We start from the raw sequence: 23,893 nt of genomic DNA, 5'->3' as shown, positions 1-23,893 counted from the left end.
CAATTCGCGTCACTTTTGGCGCCGTCGCTTCCTTTATTCCATTCGTTTGCCGCTGTTTCTCCTTTAAAGCCCTCTAAGGTTTCCAATCACAGCTAACGAAGAGCGGGTTAATTATGGAAGCTCCTAAATCCCTTCTCTGTCCTTTGAGCTATGTTATCCCCCTTTTTCGCAAATAAGGGTCTGAAGAAACCCGGCGAACTTTGGCACGACACAAGACACCAAAGCATGCGACGGCAGCGGCAGGTTCGAGATCTCCGACGGGAGCAATGATGCCCGTGACGCCCTCCTTTGACAAGCCAAGTACCTGACAACCATCCAGAATCCGGCCGCGCTTGACCGGTGGGTGATCCCGTCGAGAGGGCACCGAGTTCGGGTTTGTACGTCCCTTAAAGGCTGTCCTTTAAATCACCGGGGTGGATGCCAGGGAGTGACCGCAGTGACCAGTCTGGACCCAGTGACTGGGGTGACATCCGAAATATAATAACCAGGCCGGCGTCTGTTTTGCGTTGGACGTCCTTTGAGGCCGAGAGAGAGCAACTCGCTAGGCTGAAGCAAGGATTTGAACCCTGGTCTCCCGAAATCCTAATCTGGCATCTTCAACCCGAATAATCCCTTGCTTCGCAAAAATACTGGGTAATCCCTCGCTTGATTAACATAGATCCCTTTTTTTTGGGGGGGGAGTACGATTTGTTTCTGAGCGGGATTTGTGTCGACTTTCCTCTGAGGCTGAGATAGTGTGAATCGACCGGAGTATCGCAATCGGTCCCTAGGGCCGGTCACGGGTTCGAATCCCGGTTGTGAAACCATGTGTTCTTCCTTCCATTCATTGATGTAATGAATAAATAGATAAGCAAACGTGAGTCTTTTTTTAGGCCCCGTTCTAAAAATAGACCTCTCCCTCTCTCTCTCTCTCTGTCCGTAACTCGATCTCGGGGTCAGTGAGTTGCGCAAAACCCGCTTCTGGGAGGACTCCGTGTGCCTTGACTTACGCTTACACATACATTTACACACCCCACGCGGGGCGAGCAGGTTCGCCGTCCTCCTCGAGGGGGCGGGCGGCGGGGCGGCCAGAGGGGAACTGGACAAAGCTGACCGTTAGAAAGCTGCCCAGTCAGCCATCCGGAGAGAGAAAGGACCCATTGAGGGGAAGGAGGTTTCTTGGATGAGGAGGAAGAGGAGGAGACTTGCTCCTCTGCTGTCCGCCCACCGCATTCCTCGCAGGAGCCTCTCGCTTATAAAAAGCCTCCGGGGGAAAGGCGCAGACGGGGTCCACCGTTCCTGTTATCTCTCCAGTTCCCGTTATCTCTTCAGTTCCTGTCAAACCCTCCAGTTCCCGTACTCTCCGGTTCATTTTATCTCTCCGGTTCCTGTTATTTCTCTGGCTCCCGTTATCACTCCGGTATCGGTTCCTGCTATCTCTCCGGTTCCCATTATTACTCCCATTACCTCTCCAGTTCCTGTTACTTTTCCGGTTCCCGTTATCTCTCCAGTTCCCGTTATCTCTCCGGTTCCCATTATCTTTCCGGTTCCCTGTTATCTCTCCGGCTCCCGTTATTTCTCCCGTCCCCGCTATCTCTCTGGTTCCTGTTATCACTCCAGTTCCCGTTATCTCTCCAACTCCCGTTATCACTCCACTACCCGGTTCCTGCTATCTCTCTAGTTCCCGCTATTATTATTATTATCTCTCCCGTTTCCCGTTATCTCTCCATATCTGGACAAAGAGACCGTGAGATCGGACTCAACCGTCCTGGGACTTTGTTGCACAGAGATCTCGTCGGAGGATAGACCGCCGTCACGAAACCCTTCCCGCTTCTCCGAAGAAGAGGCAGCAAACTCAAACCCGGTGAGAAGACAGTTCAGACTTAAAGCCGTCCACGTTTCCAGGTACGAGTCGGGGAGCCCTCGGCCCTGATTTCGCAAGACCTGAATAATCCCTCGCTTTCCAAAAACCTGGTTAATCCCTTGCTTGATTTACGTAGATCCTTTTTTTGTTAATACTACAGATAGAGCCGGACTCCGACTTTGCAAGACCTGAGCAATCGATTTAATAACCCAACGATGATTGATTATTGATTGAGTTTTGGGAACTCGGTCCCCAGCGTCCGGTCCTCCTTCCCCTCCTCCTCCTCCAGTCCTTTTGGAAGTACACCTTAATCCTAATCTTAATCTCGGAAGCGCACCTAGAAATGATCTGGGGGAGGTCTATTGACTATTTGAAGGTTTGGGGAGTCTATTGATTATTGGAAGTGTGCCTAGAAAAGATTTGGGGCTATGATTCGAACCCAAGTCTCAAACCGCAAACCCTATTAATGGTGTGTGTGTGTGTGTGTGTGTGTGTGTGTGTGTGTGTGTAGTCCTCTCAGGTCTTGCAGAGTCACAACCCTTGTGTTCTCTATCATTATTATCTGGGTCTTTAATCCCTCTCTTATATGTGTGTGTATATATATATGTGTATATGTGTCTTGGTCTTTGTCCTTATTGCTCCGGCAGCCATTTTGTGATCCGCGGCTCCGCTCAGGTCTTGCAAAGTCAGGGCTTTCCTTGCTCTTTCTGTAATATAAATAGTAGAGATATGGATAGATATGGAGGATGGATAGATAGATAGATAGATAGGGAGGAAGAAAGGATGGATGGATGGATTAATAGGATGGATGGATAAACATAGCTAGATAGATCGATAGATAGATAGATAGATGGGAATGGATGAATGGAGATGTGGAGGATGGATAGATAAGATAGCTAGTGAGGAAGAAGTATGGATGGATTAATGATGGGTTGGAGAGATAGATAGATTAGATAGATAGATAGATAGATCAGAAGATTCTAGCTTAGAGCTTGGCTGCTGGATGGATAGCTAGGGAGGATGGATGGATGGACCGAATACATATCGGAAGATGGATGGATAGACGATATAGAGGATAGGATTGATATTATAGCTAAATATGGGACAATCAATAGACAGGCGAATGGATGGATACAGAGCTAGCTAGATCGATAGATAGATAGATAGATAGATAGCTAGGGAGGATGATAGATGGATGGATGGATGGAGATATGGAGATGATCGGGAGGGAGGAGGAAGGATGTATAGATAGATAGATAGATAGATAGATAGATAGGGAGGAGGAGGATGGAGGCTGGATGATTGGAGATATGGTGATGGATGGATAGGGAGGGAGGGCGGGCGGATAGCTACATACATACATTCACGGTATGGAAGATAGATTAGATGGATGGATGGATAGATAGATAGATATAATAGATAGATAGATAGATAGAGATGGATGGATGAATGATGGCTAGATAGCTCGTTGGAGGACAGAGAGAGGGACCCTTCCAGTCTCTCAGCTGAGAGGAGGGCCATTGCGGGCCCATTGCTTTTGTGCCCAGGGTTCGACTCCTGTCTGGACCTTGGCTCTCTCCTCTCTATCTCCCTATTACAACCCAGACAAAGGCCTTTCCTGGAAGCCTAGGTCTTGGGATCACGGACAAAGGTCACCCGGAAAGGCGGACGCCCCCAACCACCGTTGCCGGACGCCGTTGCCTTTCATGCTGCCGGCAGCGCATAAGAGCGGAGACGACAACGGGCGGTGCTGTGCGCGCCGCCGCGCGCAATAATAGACACAATCAGCGATTTTTTTGCAGGGCCTCCGTGGGCGGTCGAGCGCTTTGTCTGCTACAGCCGGCGGTGGCGGCCGCGGCCATAACACAATGCCTGTTTGGTTTGCCATAGCATCTGGCGCTAAGGGCAGGCCGGCGAGGAACGAGCAGCCTACTCGGAAACGAATGCTGCCGCAGCTGTGGCCTCCTGCGTTTCCTCCTCTCCTCCTGCGCAACGACGGTGCCTTTGCGTGTCTTCGGACCCGGACGCCGCACCGTATGTGCCAATTCTGGCTCGTTGCGAGGACCGGATCCGCACCGCGGCGCGAAATTGGTGAGAAATGCTTTTTCCGTACCTCCTTATTCTTCTTTTCCCCCGCGCCGGACGGCCTCTTCTTCTTCTTCCTTCCTCCCTTCTTCGCGCGGTGACCTGCCCCAAGGTTAGGATCTGGCCGCCGCGGAGGTGCGGCCGGCGAACGGCGGTGGGCAGCGGTGGCGGTGGGGACCCGCCACTCCTCGCAACCAAACGTGGAGGGATCTGGCTGCCCAGGGTCCCCGTAATAGGAGAGCCCGGTTCAGGTCCGTCGATGGCGTGGGATCCGTGTCGGCCAACGCTCGTTCGGCGTTTACGGGGAAGATCGCGGCCGGTTCGGGGGAAAAGGTAGCATTCAATGGTCTGCGATAGGAGGAGGAAGGATGAGTGTGAAAAGAGATAGCCATGCAGGGAATACATACGATCCTAGAAGTCGGACAGGACTACTGAGCGGCCATAAAGTCCAAACCTTCCTTCTGCCATTGCAGGACTTACCTAAGATCCTGCGTCAGAAGGGGCTACTTCAGGGTCTTATAGTACAACCCTCTTCTTCCATGCAGGCATCCATCAGATCCCTAGAGGTCGAAGGGACTACTAAGGGCCATAGAGTCCAACCCTCCTTCTGCCAGACGGAATACATAGGATCCTAGAGTCAGAAGGGACTACTAGGGCCATAGAGTCCAACCCTCCTTCTGCCATGCCGGACTACCATAGGATCCAGAGTCAAAGGGATACTAGGGCCATAGAGTCCAGCCCTCCTTCTGCCATGCCAGGAATACATTAGGATCCAGACTCAGAAGGGACTTACTAAGGGCCCTAGCGTCCAACCCTTTTGTGCCATGCCAGGAAATACATAGGATCCTAGAGTCCGCAGGGACTATTACGGCGCATATTAGTCCAACCCTCTTTGTGCCATGGACGAATACATAGGACATAGGAGTCAGAAGGGACTACTAAGGGCCATTATAGTCCAACCCTTCTTTGTTTTTTTTTTTTTTTTTTTTGCCATGCAGGAATACATAGGATCCTAGAGTTCCGAATGGGACTACTAAGGGCCATATAGTTCCCACCCTCTTGTGCCATGGACGAATACATCGGGACACTAGCGTCAGACAGGGACTAATAAGTGCCGTATAGTTCCAACCCTCCTTATGCCATGCATGAATACATAGGATCCTAGAGTCCGAATGGACCACTAAGGGCCGTATATAGTCCAACCCTCCTTCTGCTATGGCAGGAATACATAGGAGGAATTCCTAGAGTCCGAAGGAACTACTACCGGGGACATATAGTCCAACCCTCCTTTTGCCATGCAGGAATACATCGAATCCTAGTTCAGGAAGGACTTACTAAGGGCATAGAGTCCAACCCTCCTTCATGCCATGCAGGAATAACATAGGATCCCAGATTCAGAAGTGACTACTAAGGGCCATTAAGAGTCCAGCCCTCCTTTGCCATGCCAGGATACATAGGATCCCAGACTCAGAAGGGATACCTACGGGCCATAGAGTCCAAATCTCCTTCTGCCTGCAGGAATAAAATACATTAGGATCCTAGAGTCAGAAGCGAGTCCCTAAGCATCACTCTTAGCCCCGAACGCTGTGTCTTTCTATCCCATTCTTTCCTCTTCAATGTGATGCTGCTAGAAAATATTTCCGCTAAAGACAGAGGACGAGGATTTAAAATTGCTCAATTTTTTAAAAAGGAGCCGCTTTTATCGAAGTTTCCTTTAGCGCTTAGAGGACTCGAACTCGGGACCCGCTGCCCGTTGTTGTTTGTTTGTTTGTCCTTTGTTGTGTCGTGTGTGTAACCATGGCGTTTGTAGGTTGCAATTCCCGCAGCTGGCGTTGAGGCGGAGACTGGGGCAGCTGAGCTGCATGTCCAACCCCCCTTTGAGCGCGGCTCCTGGCCGCTGGCCGTTCCTCTATTTAACCTCCTGCCCTTCTGCGCATAAGCCACTTCCCCAGGGTCAGATCCCCCTGATGGACGCCTATGAGCAGGGTGAGTACATGTGACCGTGCTGCGGCGGCGTTGACACGGTCTTGCCGTTGAGACCTGGGTTCGAATTTCACCCTTTTCTATTGTCACGCCTCTGTTCTGAGCCTCAACGGAAACCAAACGTTTACTGCAGTGCAACAGACATGGCAGCCGTCGCAAACTTTGCACACACCAGCAAAAATACAGTTCTGTGTTAAACTCAACTTCGCCATCCCTTTGACAATTTACGCCTTTGGGAGATATATTTTGCGTTTTTATTATTGTTTTTTATAGGACCTAGATCCCGGAATGTGACTGCAATCGGCAAAGCAATGCTAATAACCCGTCGCCGTACACGCGATTAACGCCAGTTGTGTGTGAAAATTTTGATCTCGCCGCCCTTCCTACGACGGAAATGATGGACGACCACCCCGGCGCCGCCGTTAATTGCTCCGTTCCTAATATGAATTTATATTAACAGTTCTAATTGATTTTATAATAGATAAGATATAATTAGTTAATTCAAGCTTCAGGCCGTGAAAAATCCAGAGTCTCTCTTTATAAACTATATTAACCCAATTTTGATTGATAATTGCTTTTGCATTAACCTAACAATTAGATCATAAGAATACTTCGTTTAAGTTATCCACAGAGCTGCTCAGTCTTGCAAACCTACTTATGTGGTATAAATATAATTATTTTTAGATCTATACTTATGAATTATTGATTGTAAAGGAATTCGATGATTACTTTACAATTTTAATTTATAGTGAATACTAAATATTACTGTTAATTAATTAATTATTTTTATAAAAAAATCCATTTTTAAAAAGTAGTTTTAATAAAGAATACTTTTTTAAAATTGCTTATAAATAAATTCACCATTAATTTATTAAAATTATAAAATCAGGGGTAGGCCCCTTTTGACCCGGGGGCCGGAGTTGCTGGCCCTACAACATCATGGGGGCCTAATCCAAAAAATAACTAATTAAATAATTAATATATATATGAATATAGGAGGGCACTTTGTTAAAAAAATGGGGACACACGAAAAATTGCTAAATTTTTGTTAACAAATATTAATATTACTGTAAATGCTGTTTTCTGCGGCCTTCTATAAACAAGGCACGCCCTTGCCACGCCTCTGGCCCCCGCTTGCCCCCCTCGACCCACAGCTTGCCCCCCTGCTTGTCCACCGACTTGCCACCCCTTGCCCCCGCTTGCCCGCTCTCTTCCCATTCCGGCTAGGCCAAAGGCCCCTTGCCCTCGACGCTCGAGGCCAAAGGCCCCAGCGGCAATCGGTGGCAGGACCAGGCTGGGGCCGGTCCCAAGGTCTCGCCGGGCCGGATCCGGCCCGCTGGCCATAGGTTGCCTACCCCTGTTATAAATCAATATAAATTTAATGTAAATAATTATAAACAATTAATAATTATAAATAATTATTTTTATCGGTAAATAAATTTTTATAAATATAATTTATATCAATTTATAAATGTATAGATTTATAAATATTAATTATATATAAATACATATATATATATATATACAAATATTAATTATATATTTATATTTATTTATATTTATAAGCAATCTTCGACTTGATCTTGCAAAGCCATATTTATATCTATAAATATTAATTATACATATTTATATTTGTTTATATTCGTATATATTAATTTATAAATATTAATTAATAAATTAATTGTCGATCCCTGCGAGTGAGAGACCCTCAGGAAAATAGGATGAATAAAATATAGGTGGATTCATAGGATTCGAACCCAGGTCTTGCACAGTCGTAACCCGACGCTCGAACCGCTGCGCAGCACTGGTTGTCCTGGGTTTGAAGGACCGATTCATATCCCCCAAAAGTGAGACAGGGGAGGTATTGGACTCTGATGCCCATTATCACCTCCGTCTTTGTGCCCTGCTAGGTGTCGCTGTACAAGTCCGTCCCAACGCGGCTCCTCTCCCGGGCCTGGGGCCGCCTGAACAGCGTTGAGTTGCCGACCTGGCTCCGGAAGCCCATCCTCAGCCTCTACATCTGGACCTTCGGGGTCAACATGAAAGAGGCAGCCGTAGAGGACCTCCACCACTACCGCAACCTCAGCGAGTTTTTCCGGAGGAAGCTCAAGCCCCAGGCCAGGCCGATCTGCGGGTCACACAGTGTGGTGAGTGTGACGGAGGAAACCCCGTCCTCCTACGATGAACTTTGTTTTCCTCCTCATCCTCCTTCCAGTGGGTGTTTCTTCGAGCGGCCTCGGCATGATCAATTTATTAAATTAATATAAATTTAATATAAATTAATTTATTTTATAAATAAATAAATTTTTATAAATTTATTTGATTATAAATAAATCCACAATTAATATATTACATTTATGAATCGATATAAATTTAATATAAATTAATTTATTTTATAAATTATAAATTTATCGAAAGTCACAATTTTTCTCCGCAGATCAGCCCATCGGACGGGAAGATCCTCAGTTTCGGTCAGGTGAAGAACTGCGAGGTGGAGCAAGTCAAAGGCATCACTTACTCGCTTGAATCCTTCCTGGGGCCTCACGCTTGTAAAGAGAACCCCAAAAAGAAACCGGGTGAGTCGCCGCCGCCTCAGACTGCGCAGTTGCGTGGCGCTTTGTTGATGCCGCCGTCCAAATTTCCACCCAATTGTTAATTTTAATGCTTCATTCGAGGTGGGATTCATTGTGGGAACCAGTTGGATGGACACCATCTTGGATTTCCGCCGTGGAGTAGCGCTGGAGGAGCTACAAATGCCTACAGAAGTGTCTTCTCTAGGAATCTCTAGGTCCTGCAGTGCAACTATGGTCACATCTTCCCATAGAATAACATTGAAGGACCTACAAATGCCTTGATAAGTGTCCTCTCTAGGAATCTCTAGGTCCTCCAGGGCAACTCTATGGTCCTATAGTATAATGCTGGAGGAGCTACAAATGCCTAGAGTGTCCTCTCTAGGAATCTCTAGGTCCTCCAGGGCAACTCTATGATCTCATAGAATGATGCTGGAGGAGCTATAGCCTATAAATGATCAGAGAAGTGTCCTCTCTAGGAATCTAGGTCCTTCAGCGCAACTCTGTGGTCCCAGAGTATAATGCTAGAGGAGCTATAAACGCCCAGAGAAGTGGCCTCTCTAGGAATCTCTAGGTCCTCCAAGGCAACTCTATGGTCCCATAGTATAACGCTGGAGGAGCTACAAATGCCCAGAGAAGTGTCCTCTCTAGGTCCTCCAGGGCAACTCTATGGTTCCATAGTATAACACTGGAAGAGCTACAAGTGTCCAGAGAAGTGTCATCTCTAGGAATCTAGGTCCTCCACCGCAACTCTGTCATCAATACTGTCATCGTTCGGCCTCTGAGGGAGAGAGAAGGCTGGCCCAGTACCATCAGGGGCTGGCCTGAAGACAGAGGCTCCTCCCTCCCTAACTGTCATCGTTCGGCCTCTGAGGAGAGAGAGAGAAGGCTGGCCCAGTACCATCTAGGGCTGGCCTGAAGACACAGAGTCCTCCCTCCTAACTGTCATCGTTCGGCCACTGGGGAGAGAGAAGGCTGACCCCCAGTACCATCAGGGCTGGCCTGAAGGGCTCCTCCCTCCCTAACTGTCATCGTTCGGCCTCTGAGGGAGAGAGAAGGCTGGCCCAGTACCATCAGGGGCTGGCCTGAAGAAAGAGGCTCCTCCCTCCCTAACTGCCCGCCCGCCCGCTTTCCACCTGGGCAGGAGCGGCCCAGAGAGACTCTTCCTTGCCGCCGGAGCGGCATTTCTCCAGGGGGAGAATCTGTAATCTGTACTGTATTGTATTTTCATTTTGTTTTGTAAACCGCCGTGATCATAGGAACGGCGGTATATAAATAAAATTTCAATCAATCAATCAAAACTCTATGCTCATATCTTCCCATTGATTAGAATAACACTGTAAGATCTACAATTGCCTAGAAAAGTGGCCTCTCTAGGAATCTCTAGGTCCTCCAGCGCACCTCTATTGTCCACTTTTGCGCAACATCCCGTTTTCCGGCTCTTAAACCCGTTCTTTTCCGTCCGTTTTCCACAGCCTCCTCCTCCTCCTCTTCATCCCGCGACTCCTTTCAGAAGCAGCTCGTCACGAAAGACAGCAATGAACTCTATCACTGCGTCATCTATTTGGCGCCAGGGGATTACCACTGCTTCCATTCGCCCACCGACTGGAAAGTCTCGCACCGGCGCCATTTCCCAGGTGAGTTGTGAAACTCCAAAGGAGGGACTCTCTAGGAACCTCTAGGTCCTTCGGTGCAGCTTTCGGTTAAACTTCACCATAGAGTTGCGCTGGATTACTTAGATATTCCTAGAGAGGACATATTCAAGTTTTTTCTGATTTACGTAAAACCTGCGCCAGGGTTTTCTGGGAAGATTTATTCAGAGGTTTCCTGTGGAAATTGCGCCGGATAATTATTCTTCATCTTCGAAGTCTTCCTCCGTGCGTTTCGGCGTGATAATTTTGTTTTTTTAAATCCACGTTTTCGTCCTCTTCTCTCAGGTTCGCTGATGTCCGTCAACCCTGGCGTGACGCGTTGGATCAAGGAGCTCTTCTGCCACAACGAACGTGTCGTCCTCACGGGGTTCTGGAAACACGGGTTCTTCTCTCTGACCGCCGTCGGTGCGCAGAACGTCGGGTCCATCCGCATCTATTTCGACCGGGTGAGAACGGGCGGCCATTTTGAATTTTAAAAATCTTTTCAGTTCAGTGAGAGAGGCAGAGAGCGAAACGCGTTCCGTGGGTTTTTTGTATAATTCAGTAATTCTATAGAGTTGGCACCATAGGAGACACGATAGGGCCATCTTTAAATGTCTAGAGACTCTATGGTCCTTGAGGTAACCTCCATCTTGAACTTTGAGGAGAGGGGACATAATAGAACCATCTTTAAATATCTGAGGGGACTTAATGGAAAAGATATAGTTGGCCCCTGAGGTAACCTACATTTTGGAGTAGAGAAGACACAATAGGAGCCATCTTTAAATATCTGAAGGGATACTCTATGGCCCTTGAAGTAACCTCCATTTTGGAGTAGAGAAGACATGATAGGAGCCATCTTTAAATACAGTATCTGAAGGGGCCTCATGGATGAAATATAATTGGCCGCTGTGGTAACCTCCATCATTACCTCAGAAAATTCAGAGAAAGGGCATGATAGGAGCCATGTTTAAATATCTGAAAGGAACTCATGGAGACTGTATGGTTCTGGAGGTAACTTCCATCTTTAGCTTGGAGGAGAGAAGATATGATAGGAGGCATCTTTAAATATCTGAAGGGATAGAAGAGGGACTCTGTGGTCCTTGAGGTAACCTCCATCTTGAGCTTTGAGGAGAGACGACAGAATGCAGCCATTTTTAAATACCTGAGGGGACTTAATGGAAAAGATACAGTTGGCCCCTGAGGTAACCTCCATCTTGGAGGAAAGAAGACATGACAGAGCCATCTTTAAATGTCTGAAGGGACCTAATGGAAAAGATATAGCTGATCCTTGAGGTAACCTCCATTTTTAGCTTTGAAGAGAACCTCCATCTTTAAATATCTGGAGAAAATGGACTCTATGGTCCCTGAGGTAACCTCCATCTTTAAATATCCGAAGGTCCTTCATAGAGACTCTGTGGTCCCTGAGGTAACCTCCATCTTGAACTTAGAGGAGACAAGACAGAGAGGGGAGACATGATAGAACCATCTTTAAATATCCTTTGTATTCCTGCATGGCAGGGTTGGGTTCTGTGTATTCCTGCATGGCGTCCGATTCCAACTCTATGGTTTCTGTTCCTTCTCGCCCCCCCCCCCCTTTGCAGGACTTGCACACCAACAGCCCCCGCTACAGCAAGGGCTCCTACAACGACTTCAGCTTCGCCGACACTGACGCCGCCAGCCGCGAGGGGGTCGCCATGCGCAAAGGTGAACACTTGGGGGAGTTCAACCTGGGCTCCACCATCGTCCTCATCTTCGAGGCCCCCAAGGACTTCAACTTCTACGTCAAACCCGGGCAGAAAATACGTTTCGGGGAAGCCTTGGGGTCCCTTTGAGGACGGCAAAGAAAAAAACTGCGCTGTTTGACGAAAGCAGCGCGTTCCCCCCCCCCCCCCCCGAAATATGCAAAAACACAGGGACTCAAAAGTTACTACCAGGAGCATTTTTTTTACTCTCTCTAAGTCTATTTTTTGCTCAGCGGGAACTGAGTGAGGTGAGACTTATGGCGCAAGAGAGAGGGGGGGACGGCGCGGTTTTCACGGTTTTTTTCCCCTCCCCCTCACCGTGACATATCAGGGTTTCGTGGCCTTCAAGAATGTCAACCAGGGTGGCTTTGAAATTTAATTCCTCGCTTGTGCCTGTCGTGCGCGTGGTTCGCGCCACAAACCGGAAGGGAAAACGGAAAAACAAAATGGAGTTGACGACGCGGCAAGAAAAACAAACAAATAAATAAACATATCTCCTCAAATCCAGTTAATTTTAATTGATTTTCCTCAAATTTTTATTCTATCAATTCCTTTCTTTTTTAATCTTTACGCTTTTTTCGTGGCGAAATAACTCCAGGAAGCCATGTTTGTAACCGCCGCTAAGCGCGATTAATTCCGTTTTAATTTTGAAAACTCTCAACCGTTTAATTTTAATTAAAAAAATTGTTTTTAAATTGGAAAATTATTTTAATATTAATTTTAAAAAACCGATTTAAAACTCTACAGCGGCACCAAAATAGCCGCCTCGGCAGGGAGCGAAAATGCGTCGCTTAAAGACAACGTAACTTTACAGGATCTTAGACTTAATTACTAATAATTATTTTTAAAAATTAGTAAACCGCCAACGATCGTGCATTTTTTCCCTTCCGTTTTTGGCGCATCCCGAAAATGCCGCGGCGTAAAGCGCGACAAGCGCCACCGCCTTTTATACGTGTTTTCGCCAAACCATAGAGTTGCTGCTCGTCCGCATAAAAAAGTTTCTACTTGACTAAGCTGCTGTCAGTCCTGAAAGGGGCGGTCAAAGGTCACGTGGACACCATTTTGAACGGCAGCTGTGTTTTCGAAGGCGCAACGCTGTGAAGTTTTCAATTTTAATTACGTTATCGGTAGCGCAGTATTTTTGTACGTCGGGGAAAAAAGGGAGGGTTGAACGAAATTAAAATAATTAACACGTATGTCTTAATAATGTTAATTAATTTGTTAATAATAATAATAATAATAATAATAAAAAGAATGTCTTAAACCACGCTTGGCTGTTTACGTTTTCCTTTACGAATAAACAAATTGTTTACAAAATGGACGCTGTGAAAATTATGTGAATAATTATGATAATAATATACAAATATTTTTAATTATATTATAATATTATATTATTATAATATTCTGCATTATAATTTATTATATTATAATATTCTTTATTACAATAACATTCTATATTATAATATTCTATATTATGTTCTATATTAATTTAATATTATAATATAGAATACAGTACTATTTTACTGAATAATATATTGTAATAATGTTATATTATTATGATATTATATAAAATAACATTCTATAGAACTCTATATTGTAATTTATTATTATTTTAATATATTACTATAATATAATATTGTAATATATTATAATAATAGAGAATAGAATACTATATTACTGTAACTATGGTTATATAATTGTAATATTATATTACAGTGGTACCGGGATACGAAAGCCCCGCCTACGAAATTCCCGGGATACGAAAAAAAATCAATAGGAAAACACTGTTCCGGGTTACGAAGGTTTTTTCGGGTTACGAAAAAAATTTTGGTGTTTTCGGCGTATTTCGCACGAAACGCGGCTTTTTCCCATTAGCGCCTATGGCTTTTCGGCTTACGAAGGATTTCGGTTACGAACGCGGCGGCGGAACGAATTATTTTTCGTAACCCGGGGTACCACTGTATTATAATATATTGTCATATAATATTATAATAATATTATAAGCCCTGGTGGCGCAGTGGTTAAATGCCTGTACTGCAGCCATTCACTCAAAACCACAAGGTTGCGAGTTCAAGACCGCCAAAGGGCCCAGGCGACTCAGGCTGGGCATCCTTCGGGAGGGGAGCTAAAATGGTACCCAGACTGTTGGGGGCAAAATAGCTTACTGCTGTTCCCTCTCTGATCTTTGGAATAGCGGTATATAAAAAAAACTAATTATTTATATAATATAATATTATTATTACTGTACGTACTCTCTTTCTACTGCTCTCTGTCTTTCTATATATTTACTGTATAATATATAGAATAGAATACTATTTGTAATTTATTATTATATATTGTAATATATTTATAATATACATTATTTTTTATTTAAATTAAAATATAATATAATAAATTATATTATTACATATATTAAAATTGTAACATATTATAATAATATAGAATAGAATACTGTAATTTATTATGTTATTGTAATATTATAATATATATTATGTCTATTCTATATTGTAATATATTATTATAATATATGATGATTACATAATATTCTATTGTATATTATTATAATATAATATATAATATTGAATATTATTTTTATAATACTGTTATAATTATTCAATATATTATATATAATTTTATAGAATATCATATATAATTCTATAGGATATTACGTAATCTATAGAATTCTATAGAATATTATATTTTATTATTATATCTTAATATATTAATATTCTACAATATTGTTATAAAATATAATATTGATATAATATAGAATATTATTATAATTGATATATATATATATATAAATTATTACATATTATATTAATACATTAATATTATATTGTTATATAATCATTGTAATATTTCTATAACAATATATTAATATAATATAATAGTTAATATTATATTATTATTAATAGAATATTATATAGAATTATATTGAATATTACAATATTATTATTTCTATATTTCTATATTTTATATATTATATAATAATTTATAATAATTATAATAATAAATAGTATTATTATTTTGTTATAACATTATATGAGAACCTTATAAAATAATTACATTATAATTATATATAATATTATATAATTTTATATTATTGAATATATAATATAATATTACTATATTATTGTTATACTATTATTATTATTATATTATAATTAAAATAATAGTATAGTTATAAAAACATTATGATTATAATATTATAACATTATTATTAGAATATATAGAATTATATATATTAGGGCTGAAGAGCGGGATATAAATACCTAAATAAATAAATAAATATAAATAAATTATATTGAATATATTTGAAAAGAATTGAATATTATATAATATTATTACAATTATTTTATTAAAGATTTATTTGGAGTAGTCAATAAAGAGACCGTGGCGCAGTTCAGCGTTGACAGCGGTGCGGAATTGCACAGTTCGGTCCGACCTTGCACTTCGTAGGACCGGTTTTGTAAAGATGGACGTCCTTTCAACCCCACCGCCATCATTATCCGCCACGCAAACATAGTCCCGTAATATTTTATGCGTCAAGCGCGTTTCGTATTTCCCGGACGCGGGTGATATACGCCGCCATCAGCCGCCGTTCCTTGTCCAGAACAGATTTCAGGGATTCAATCCGGACTCTGAGCTATAAAAGAGAAAATACATAAATACGTAAATAAAATGCAAATACGGTTTTACGGTTAGAGTTGTGCATATCTCTTCACCGGCATGATGTCATCGGAGAGGCGGGGTCTAAATAAATGTTGTTATTTATATGAATCAAAACCGCCATTTACCTCAGCCAAGGTTTCCTCCACTTTCTGCGTGTTGCCATCTTGTTTTGCCACAGACGCCAACGCTGCCATCTCCCGCCATTGTCGCAGGAGCCGCTCTTGCCGCCGGCACGACCTGGAAAGCACCAAAATGGAGGCGTGTTCGAAAACTATTAAGAATTGTTTTGTCTCTCTAGGTCTCGTCCACCATTTGGCAACCTGATCCGTCAAAATGGCGGCTGGTTCGACGTGCCTGCATCGCTGCTAATCTACATTCGCCATATTACTATACATATTGCTCTTACTTCAGCTCTTGCTGGGCGTCATAGTAACGTTGCATCTTCTGTGCGATACTGCGCAGTTCGGCTTCCAGCTGTCCATCAACTTCTGCGCAAAAGCGCTTTCCCCGTTCTTCCGTATCGGCCTCTGAAAAAACAAAATGGACGCCGCCGCAATTCACTGGATCCTCCAAACACAATGGAAGACACAGTGAATTAACTGGACGTTTCCACAAAATGGAGGACGCTGCGCATTGCAGGGACTTTTCCACAAGATGGCTGCCGTCGCAAATCGGAGGATCTTTAACATCTTTTACGACGACGCCATTACACGGCGTCTTGCGAAGCGGAGGAATGTGTCCTCTCCTCGCGGAATCATCCGCTGACTGGAGCTTTGCACCGGTTTCCTTATCGTATTCGCTTGTGGCAGCCGCCATTTTGAAAACGGGAGGAATTACGAGACGCGGAAGCGGGGAAGACGGCGCCTGTGAGAGAAGGAGTGCGCCAAAATGACAGTCAGCGGCTTCTCTGACCGTCAGAGGGCCAAACATATCCAACCCCACGATAAATGCGCAAAACACGCAGCACTCACCTTTTTGGGCGTCTCTGTCCTCCGTTGCGCAAAGGAAGATGGCGGCAAGAGTTCCGGGTTGGGGGAAACGACGCCACTGCCACTGCGCAACCGAGAGGATTCGAAAACAAAGAATGGCGGAAAACTGTTGAACCATGATCCGGAAACAGCATCGCTTTGGGCGTACTGTGCAAGTTGGGCGTGGTCTGGAGCGGACGCAGGTCGAACATCCAGGAATTGGGGCCTGCGCGGTTTAGGCCGCGCGTCCTGAGCTGACCGCCTGCGCAGAAAAAGGACTGGCCTTGACCCAAGACTGGACATTGGAGTGGTCAGTTTCTATGGTCCTGTGATGCCAGGACGCTTTGCGGCGGCCATTTTATATGAAATGCAAGCCACGGAAAGTTACACTCCATACTTACAGTTGCGTCAAGATAGCGTCTCTGGCAGCGTGTAGCTGTGGCGGCGGTGGGCACAATTCGTGAGGGATCGCCATACCCATCGCCTCTGTTGCCCCGAACGTGACTCGCTTCTTAGCGGACTCTGGCTTGCCGCGTTTACGGAAGAGCACCTTCTGTTTCCAGATTGTGAAACAGCGAGTGGCAGCGCTGCGGCGACGGGAAGCGACCTGGAACGGAAAAACAGCGTCGGATTTAAACTCTATCATCCACAGAATACGTTTTTCTTCAGATTCCCGCAAATGGCATGACGGCTTAACGACGCGTGGCAGGAAGCGTTCGCGTTCTGACCTCAAAATGGCGCTGAGATTGGAGCCGTTCACGGACGCTTTTCACATCTGCCGCATATCGCAGGAGACGGCTCACACCTTCGTGCAGCAAGTCGTTCCGGTAGGACTCCGCCGCCATTTCGACCCGGCGCCTTTTGCGCAGCCGCTCCACCACGAATCCGACCCAAGCGTCAAACGCCTGTGTGAGGCGGCAGCCATTTTGTGCACATTTCCGAGAAAGACATGACAAAACAGGAAAGAGAAGGAAAATAATTAAATTTGAAATTGTTTCAAAATGGCGGAAGGAAAAAAACGTATTTCTCACCTTTGCCTGAAGTGTCCGCGACCAATGCCACAACGCCTGCGCCGTTTGGCACCGCTCGCGCCGTCGGCACGCCATCTGTCCGGGAAACAAAAGGAGCAAAGAAAATGGCAGGAGATGCTAGCGGCGCAAACTGCGCAGCTTTCAACGGCCTGTATTGACGTATTATATCCGCAGCTAAAGTGATATTTTCCCGTATTTCGTGACGTGTTACGCAGTTTCGACGCGAAAGAGGACCAAAGGAAATTTACCTGCTTCTTCCATGCGGAAAGTGAGGTAGCGAGGATCCGCTGCGAGAGGAAGCGCTCCGCTTGCTGCTGCAAAAGCTGCGCACGAAAGAGAGGACGCGGTGTGAAACGGCGAAGGGTGACGTGGGAGAATACACAAAACGAAAAAGTCGCCCCTCACCATCTTCCTGAGGCTCTGGATTCGACACTGTTTCCACGCGTCGAGGCATTTCTGAAGAAGCCGCGTATTGCGCCGTTGCGCGTTTTCGAAGACAATCCCTCTTTCCTGCACGGATGTCGTGGTACACTCCTTCCAGCGCAGGAACACCACCATTAGCCTCGCTGTCCAAAGTTGGGAAAGGATAAATATTAGATAAGTTACTTTTTTCCGTACGCGTCGATTGAGAGTTCCTGCATGTCCGCGCAAAGATGGTAGCATACGCTGATCAAATATGGACGCTTACCTCGGTTTAAGTGCTCCCTGGCGTCCGCTACGACATCCGCCTTCTGCTGCCGGGCGTAGGCACGTAACGAGGCGCAGTTCCTCCAGGAGAGCGTCACCTGCGCAGACAAAATAGCCGCCGCGAGTTCCAGGTTTGGGGCACAAAGAGAAGCAGCCATTTTGGTAATGATAAGAAAGAGACGTTAGGAAGGTGGCATTTTGCGAACGATACAAGGCTGCCATTACGAAAAAGATGGGAAACCGCCATTATGCGATAGGAAGCCACCATTTTGGAAACAATAGAAAGCCGCCATTTTGCAAAGTGATAGCAAGCCGCCATTTTGTTTTGGAAAGCAGCCATTTCGGAAACATTAACCAGGCCTCACTGTTTTACTCGGGATTTGTTCTCGGATCACGACGTTTCCAAAATGGTGCCTCACCTTGCGCAGGACGGTTTCTTCGTATCGCCAGTCTGCCAGCGCTGCTTTCCTCGCTTCCTCTTTGGACGCCATGACACTTTCCTTCCAAATCCGTAGCGCCTCCCTGAAGATGGAGGAAAGCGAAGGCATCTACGCCTTAACGTTATGCAGCGCGTTTCCGCGTTGCGATTCAAATTAGGACCTCCGGCGGCGCAAGACTTTCATCTGATACAAAACTTTGCTTTTTACGTATTAAAAAACGCAATTCTCCAAAACTGATTTAATATCAATTTACCGTAAAGATTCTTGGCAGCGGTCAGCCTCCATTTTGTCCACTTGTGCCAAAACGCGCCGGACGTCGCTCTGGTAAGACTGCGAGATATAAATATATATATTTAGGTGATGTTTTAGATCAATAATTGATCAATAAATACCTCAATTAATACGTATTGATACGTCCTCTCTAGGAATTTCGAGGACCTAAAGATACAATATGGCGCCCGTGAAATTTGCGACGTACCATCCAAGCGGAGAAGACCCATCCGAGCAAACAACGCTGGTAGTGGCTCTCGGCCACCGCCATTTTGTTCCATTTCTCGGTGCGGCGCGTCAGATACTGCAAGCAAGTGGAGAGTCGGAAAGGTCATAGAGTTCAAAGCTACTTTCTGCCATGCAGTAATACATGGAATACATGCAGGAATACATAGAACAATAAAGATGGAAGGGGCTACTAAGGGTCATAGAGTCCATATTACCTGCCGCCATTTTGTCCACGATTCTGACAAAAGCTTGGCGCGACGCAACATTGTTGCTTTGGCGTCCTTCATCCTCCTGAAGGCGCAAAACGAAGAAACATCTTCATTGTTCTTTGTATTCCTGCATGTATTCTGCGTATTCCTGCATGGCAGAAGAAGTAATTCCTGGTCTTACCTTTCTTGGACCTCCTCAACGTTCTCCTTCCAAAGGCAGAAACTCAAACGCAGGACGCAGCGTCTGTGATGCTCCACCGCGACGCAGATCCCCTCGTGCTCTTCCTGAAAATCCTGCGTCCTGCGGCGCCATAAATCCCAAAATCTGGACAGGAGGCGCCAATCTGAGTGTGAATCCGCCTGGGAAACAAAAGACGATTAAGCCACCATTTTGAAACGGGAGAGAATTTTGCCCAATTTGGTCATGTGATGTTACCGTTTCCTCTGCCATTTTGTCCTGCCGCCGCTCTTCTCCTTTCTGCCGCCATCTTTCGAAGAAACGCCGCGTCCACGTTTCCCTTTGGGAAGAAGAGGCAGGACGAAATGAATCCTTTCCTAGTTCCTTTTCTAGGTCATCTAGCGCAATTCTATGGTCGCCATCAATTATAGAGTCACCCCTACCATTTTCGGCCCGCCCACTGTCTCAGAAAATGGCGCCTGGGAGGAGGAGACAGAGGCGCGTGTGCGTCTGTCTCCTCCTCCCAGCCCTCTTCCCTCTCGGCTTCCCTTCACTCACCGGGAATGGGCTCCATGGAGCCCTTTCCCAGCGAGCGAAGGCCGAAGAGGAGGCGGCTGGCACGCGTGCCCAGCTGCCTCCTCCTCCTCCCGGCTTGCCTTCGCTCGCCAGGGAAGGGCTCCGTGGAGCCCTTTTGCAGCAAGCGAAGGAAGGGTGAGGGCCCTTTTGCCGGCCTCTGAGGGCCCCAGCAGGGACCCTCAGGGGCCAGCAAAGGACGGGGGAGGAGCCAAAGGCTCTCTCCCTCTGAAAAGGGGGCGGAAGCCCCGCCCCTGGAGGGTGGAAGCCCCATCCCAGCACCCAGCCCCTATCCTGGGGATAGAAGCCCTGCCCCTGGCACGCGACCTTAAAAAGGTTCACCATCACTGCCCTAGGCCCTCCATCATGACTCTGTGGTCAATGTCAGCAATGTTTACTATAGAGTTGCACTGGAGAACCTACAAATGCCCAGAGAAGTGAACTCTCTAGAAATTTCTAGGTCTTTCTGTGCCACTTTTAGTTTAGGTTGACCATAGAGTTGCACTGGAGGAGCTACAAAGAGCTAGCAGAGTGTCCTCTCTAGGAATCTCCAAGTCCTCCTGCGCAACTCTATGGTCAATATCCCTCAGAGTTGCACTGAAGAACTCACGAAATTCCTAGAGAGTCAAAGAGCCAAATGCAGAGGACGAAACGTATAGATAATAATACCAATAATAATAATTCCACGTACCTGTGGAAGTCAGCAGCCATTTTCTTCTTCCCGTCACAGAGGCGCTGGTTTTCCACGTATTTCTTCCAGGCGTGGAACGCCACCGGAAGGACCACTGCACCAAAATGGCGGTCGGCTTTGGTGCGTTGAAGCTTAATTTTGGGGTTATAAAGAAAGAACTGGTGCAATTTAAAATGGTGGAATATCATAGACCGTATGCCGTTCGTGTATGAAAACTAACAGCGCAGCGGACACACAGATTTGAATCCCTACTCCGTCGCCAAAAAAGCGATATTAATTGCTATTAACGATTTAACAAAAAAGGAGAATAGGAAGATTTGACGCTTTTACCGCACAAAATTACCTTTTGCCGCCGTTCGCCGTTGCAACGGTCCTGCCATTTCCCGAAATATCTGCGGAAAAGGACTGCGCTGAAAAAGGGAAAAGAAAATGGCGGTTTTAAAATAAATGCTTATCTACGCAGTTGGAACGACACGGTTTTTGACGCCATTTTGACCGATGTTGCAACATCCCTATTTAACGCGCCTATGTTTGGCGCACCTGTAGCGAGCGCGAGCCGCCATCGTCAGCAACTGATCCGCTTCTTCCTCCTCTTCTTCTGAACGACGCTTCCAGCGATTCCAGGAACTGCGCAAAACCTGGAACGAAGGCGAAAAAACGGCGCCGTTACGGGAAAAAGCGTGATGCTGCGGTGCAAAAGGCGAACGTTAAACCAATACAATTAATGAAATAACAGGAAACTCGCCATAATTCGCCGCTGCTGGTGAGCCAAGTTTTTCCGGATCTGTTTGGTGGACGCGTTTGCGGCGTTCTTGCGCAAAGCGCGAACTGTGCAGGACTGCGGAAGAGAGAAACGCCATTTGTATTTTCGTTTTTTAATGTATTTCCATGGATTTATTTGTGCCAAGTCAGTGCTAATTCCAGAGATAAGCGCGTCTTACCAGCAAACGGTGTCGGTGGTGGCGCTCCGCCATCTTGTAGTGCTCCGCTTTTTCCACCCGCGACGCCACATCTGACGCATTGGTTAAAAGGAAAATGGTTTCTGTTTGCGAAAGGTTTATACTATTCCAGCATGGCAGGTCATAACGAAAGGATACATAGCTTCCAATGTGCGAAAAACCTCCGCGCGGCGAATCTCTCGCCAAGCCGCTTCCTACGCAGTTCCTGGTTCCGTGCCCAAGCCAGCTGCCATATTGAGACGCTACAAAGGAGCACGCGGTTGCGGCAGTGCTCCAAAGCCAGCCCTGGAAAAAATGTAATGCATCACGTTTCCCATGATTCCACAGCATTGCGCAAAATGGCGGCTAAAGCGGCTCCAATCTGGATTATCTCCGGATCGCAGACTGGGATTACTTACGTTTCTGGAGCATTTTTTCCCTCCGGCGCTGAATGTAGATGCGCCAAATTTTCAAGGTTTTCCTCAAGCGTCGCCGACGGTCGTGTTTAAGCGCTATTTTGTCCGCCATTTTGTCTTTCCAGACGCAAACGAACATCTCTTTCCACTGGAGCAAGGCCTGACGAGAAAAAGAAATATATAAGGGTCAAAGTAATCATTTTTTTGTCTCCAAATGCCCTCTAGTGAGTGCTTCCATATGTTTTAGGGACTTCCTGTGCCGTTTTGTGCGCAGGAAGTGGCTATTTTAAGAACAGGAAGGGAGGAGAAGTTACTTCCTTCTTCAAAAAATGCCATTCCTTCTTCAAGAAATGCCATTCCTAGTCCTAAAGCCTGGCGGAGGGTGTTTTCCTCTTGATTTAGTGACTTCCTGTGCCATTTAATGCGCAGGAAGTGGCTATTTTAAGAACAGGAAGTGAGCAAAAGTTATTTCCCTTTTCAAATAACACCATTTCTTCTTCAGGAAATGCCATTCCGAGTCCTAAAGCCACGGGGAGGGCGTTTGCCCCATGTTTGGGGTACTTCCTGTGCCATTTTATGCACAGGAAGTGCCTTTTTTTAAGCACAGGAAGTGAGTGAAAGTAACTTTTTGATTCAAAGGCTTTGGAAGACATTATGGAGGGGTTCCAGGAGCCACTAAAAACCTGCCACTTACGTGGAACTGCAGCCGTCGCGCCCAGTGCTGGAGCGCCTGCGCCGCCATTTTCTCGCCGTCTCGTTTCTGGATCCATCGCCGCCTCCATAATCCCCAGGTCAAGCTTCCAAAGAGAGATAATGACACAATTTCGAAAATTTTTAACGCCGACGGAATGCGCGGTAGGTTGAGCAATAAATCTGAACGCGTTCTTACCGGAGGACGTTTCGCTCACAGAACCGGAAGGCATCTGAATGCATCTGGTGCTTCATCTGCCGCAATTCCACGTGAGTCCGCCAACGCCGCCATGCCCAACGCGTCCTGAGTTGCGCTGCTGCGAAGAAGCAAAACCGACAAAATGGTGTATTATTCGCAGATTTGATTAATCTGTCCTATCTAGGAATATCTGGGTCCTCCGCTGCAACTCTGTGGTTGATATCAAAACCAATTTACAGAACTTCCTCCTGGGATCTCACCATGTTCCTCTGCGCAATAAATCCGTGTCTTCTTCTCCCGCCGCCGAAATACGTAAGACCGCCAGTGCCGCAAGACCGCATTGTACAGAAAGTAACTGCGCAAAAGAGGAAATAAAACCATCAATAGGGTCGATAAAAGCTCGCCTACGAGAAATTCGACGGTGTCTCCGTAAGTTGAGACGAGACTTATAGCGACGCGGGGTGGCCATGTTTGCACAAAACAGACACCGGGAGATGCGTTTTGCCCACCGGTAATGGCAGTCGGCTCTGATGGTCAGCTTCCACTCGCAACAGGCGGACCACCATTCCTCCTTCCACGCCGCGAAGGCCTTGTGCAGGGTCTTGCGTTCGAGGTGGCACCTACAATGAGAATTAAGGCGCAGGAGGATAGAGATTCCTAGAGAGGACACTCTAGGCATTTGTAGCTCCTCCAGCGCAACTCTACCGCATCTGCCAGAAATTGACCATAGAACTAGACAGGAAGAGCCACAAAGGCCTAGCAGAGTGTCCTCTCTAGGAATCTCTAGGCCTTTCACTGCCACTTTTAGTTAAGGTTGACCATAGAGTTTCACTGGAGGAGCTA

The 23,893-nt window shown here is 45.9% G+C and overlaps 2 protein-coding genes across 2 annotated transcripts in view; one reads left to right on the top strand and one right to left on the bottom strand.

Moving 5' to 3' along the window:
- PISD (phosphatidylserine decarboxylase) overlaps positions 1-13,124 on the top strand; it is a 17,239-nt gene extending 4,115 nt beyond the window's left edge. The window contains exons 4-8 of the mRNA XM_042479139.1: positions 7,822-8,058; positions 8,349-8,487; positions 9,957-10,118; positions 10,419-10,579; positions 11,717-13,124. Coding sequence (XP_042335073.1) covers positions 7,822-8,058; positions 8,349-8,487; positions 9,957-10,118; positions 10,419-10,579; positions 11,717-11,947 — 930 coding nt within the window. The 3' untranslated portion in view covers positions 11,948-13,124. The remainder of the gene's footprint in view (positions 1-7,821; positions 8,059-8,348; positions 8,488-9,956; positions 10,119-10,418; positions 10,580-11,716) is intronic.
- Positions 13,125-15,199: 2,075 nt separating this feature from the next.
- On the bottom strand, positions 15,200-23,720 carry SFI1 (SFI1 centrin binding protein; the record flags this gene model as incomplete). The annotated part of the gene is made up of 27 exons (XM_042480023.1): positions 15,200-15,506; positions 15,658-15,769; positions 15,939-16,396; positions 16,504-16,762; positions 16,902-17,107; positions 17,229-17,405; positions 17,532-17,606; positions 17,780-17,854; positions 17,937-18,097; positions 18,220-18,316; positions 18,638-18,740; positions 18,912-18,988; positions 19,137-19,232; positions 19,372-19,447; positions 19,547-19,725; positions 19,802-19,883; positions 20,808-20,965; positions 21,151-21,217; positions 21,348-21,445; positions 21,553-21,645; positions 21,749-21,819; positions 21,905-22,051; positions 22,165-22,321; positions 22,856-22,958; positions 23,051-23,168; positions 23,311-23,405; positions 23,560-23,720. Coding segments are annotated over 27 exons (3,609 nt in total), but the record flags the coding sequence as incomplete, so codon positions are not given.
- Positions 23,721-23,893: the final 173 nt, after the last annotated feature.

Source organism: Sceloporus undulatus, chromosome 7, assembly GCF_019175285.1.
Source record: "Sceloporus undulatus isolate JIND9_A2432 ecotype Alabama chromosome 7, SceUnd_v1.1, whole genome shotgun sequence".
Lineage (NCBI taxonomy): Eukaryota > Metazoa > Chordata > Lepidosauria > Squamata > Phrynosomatidae > Sceloporus > Sceloporus undulatus.
This window is presented reverse-complemented; position numbering and strand designations above follow the sequence as displayed.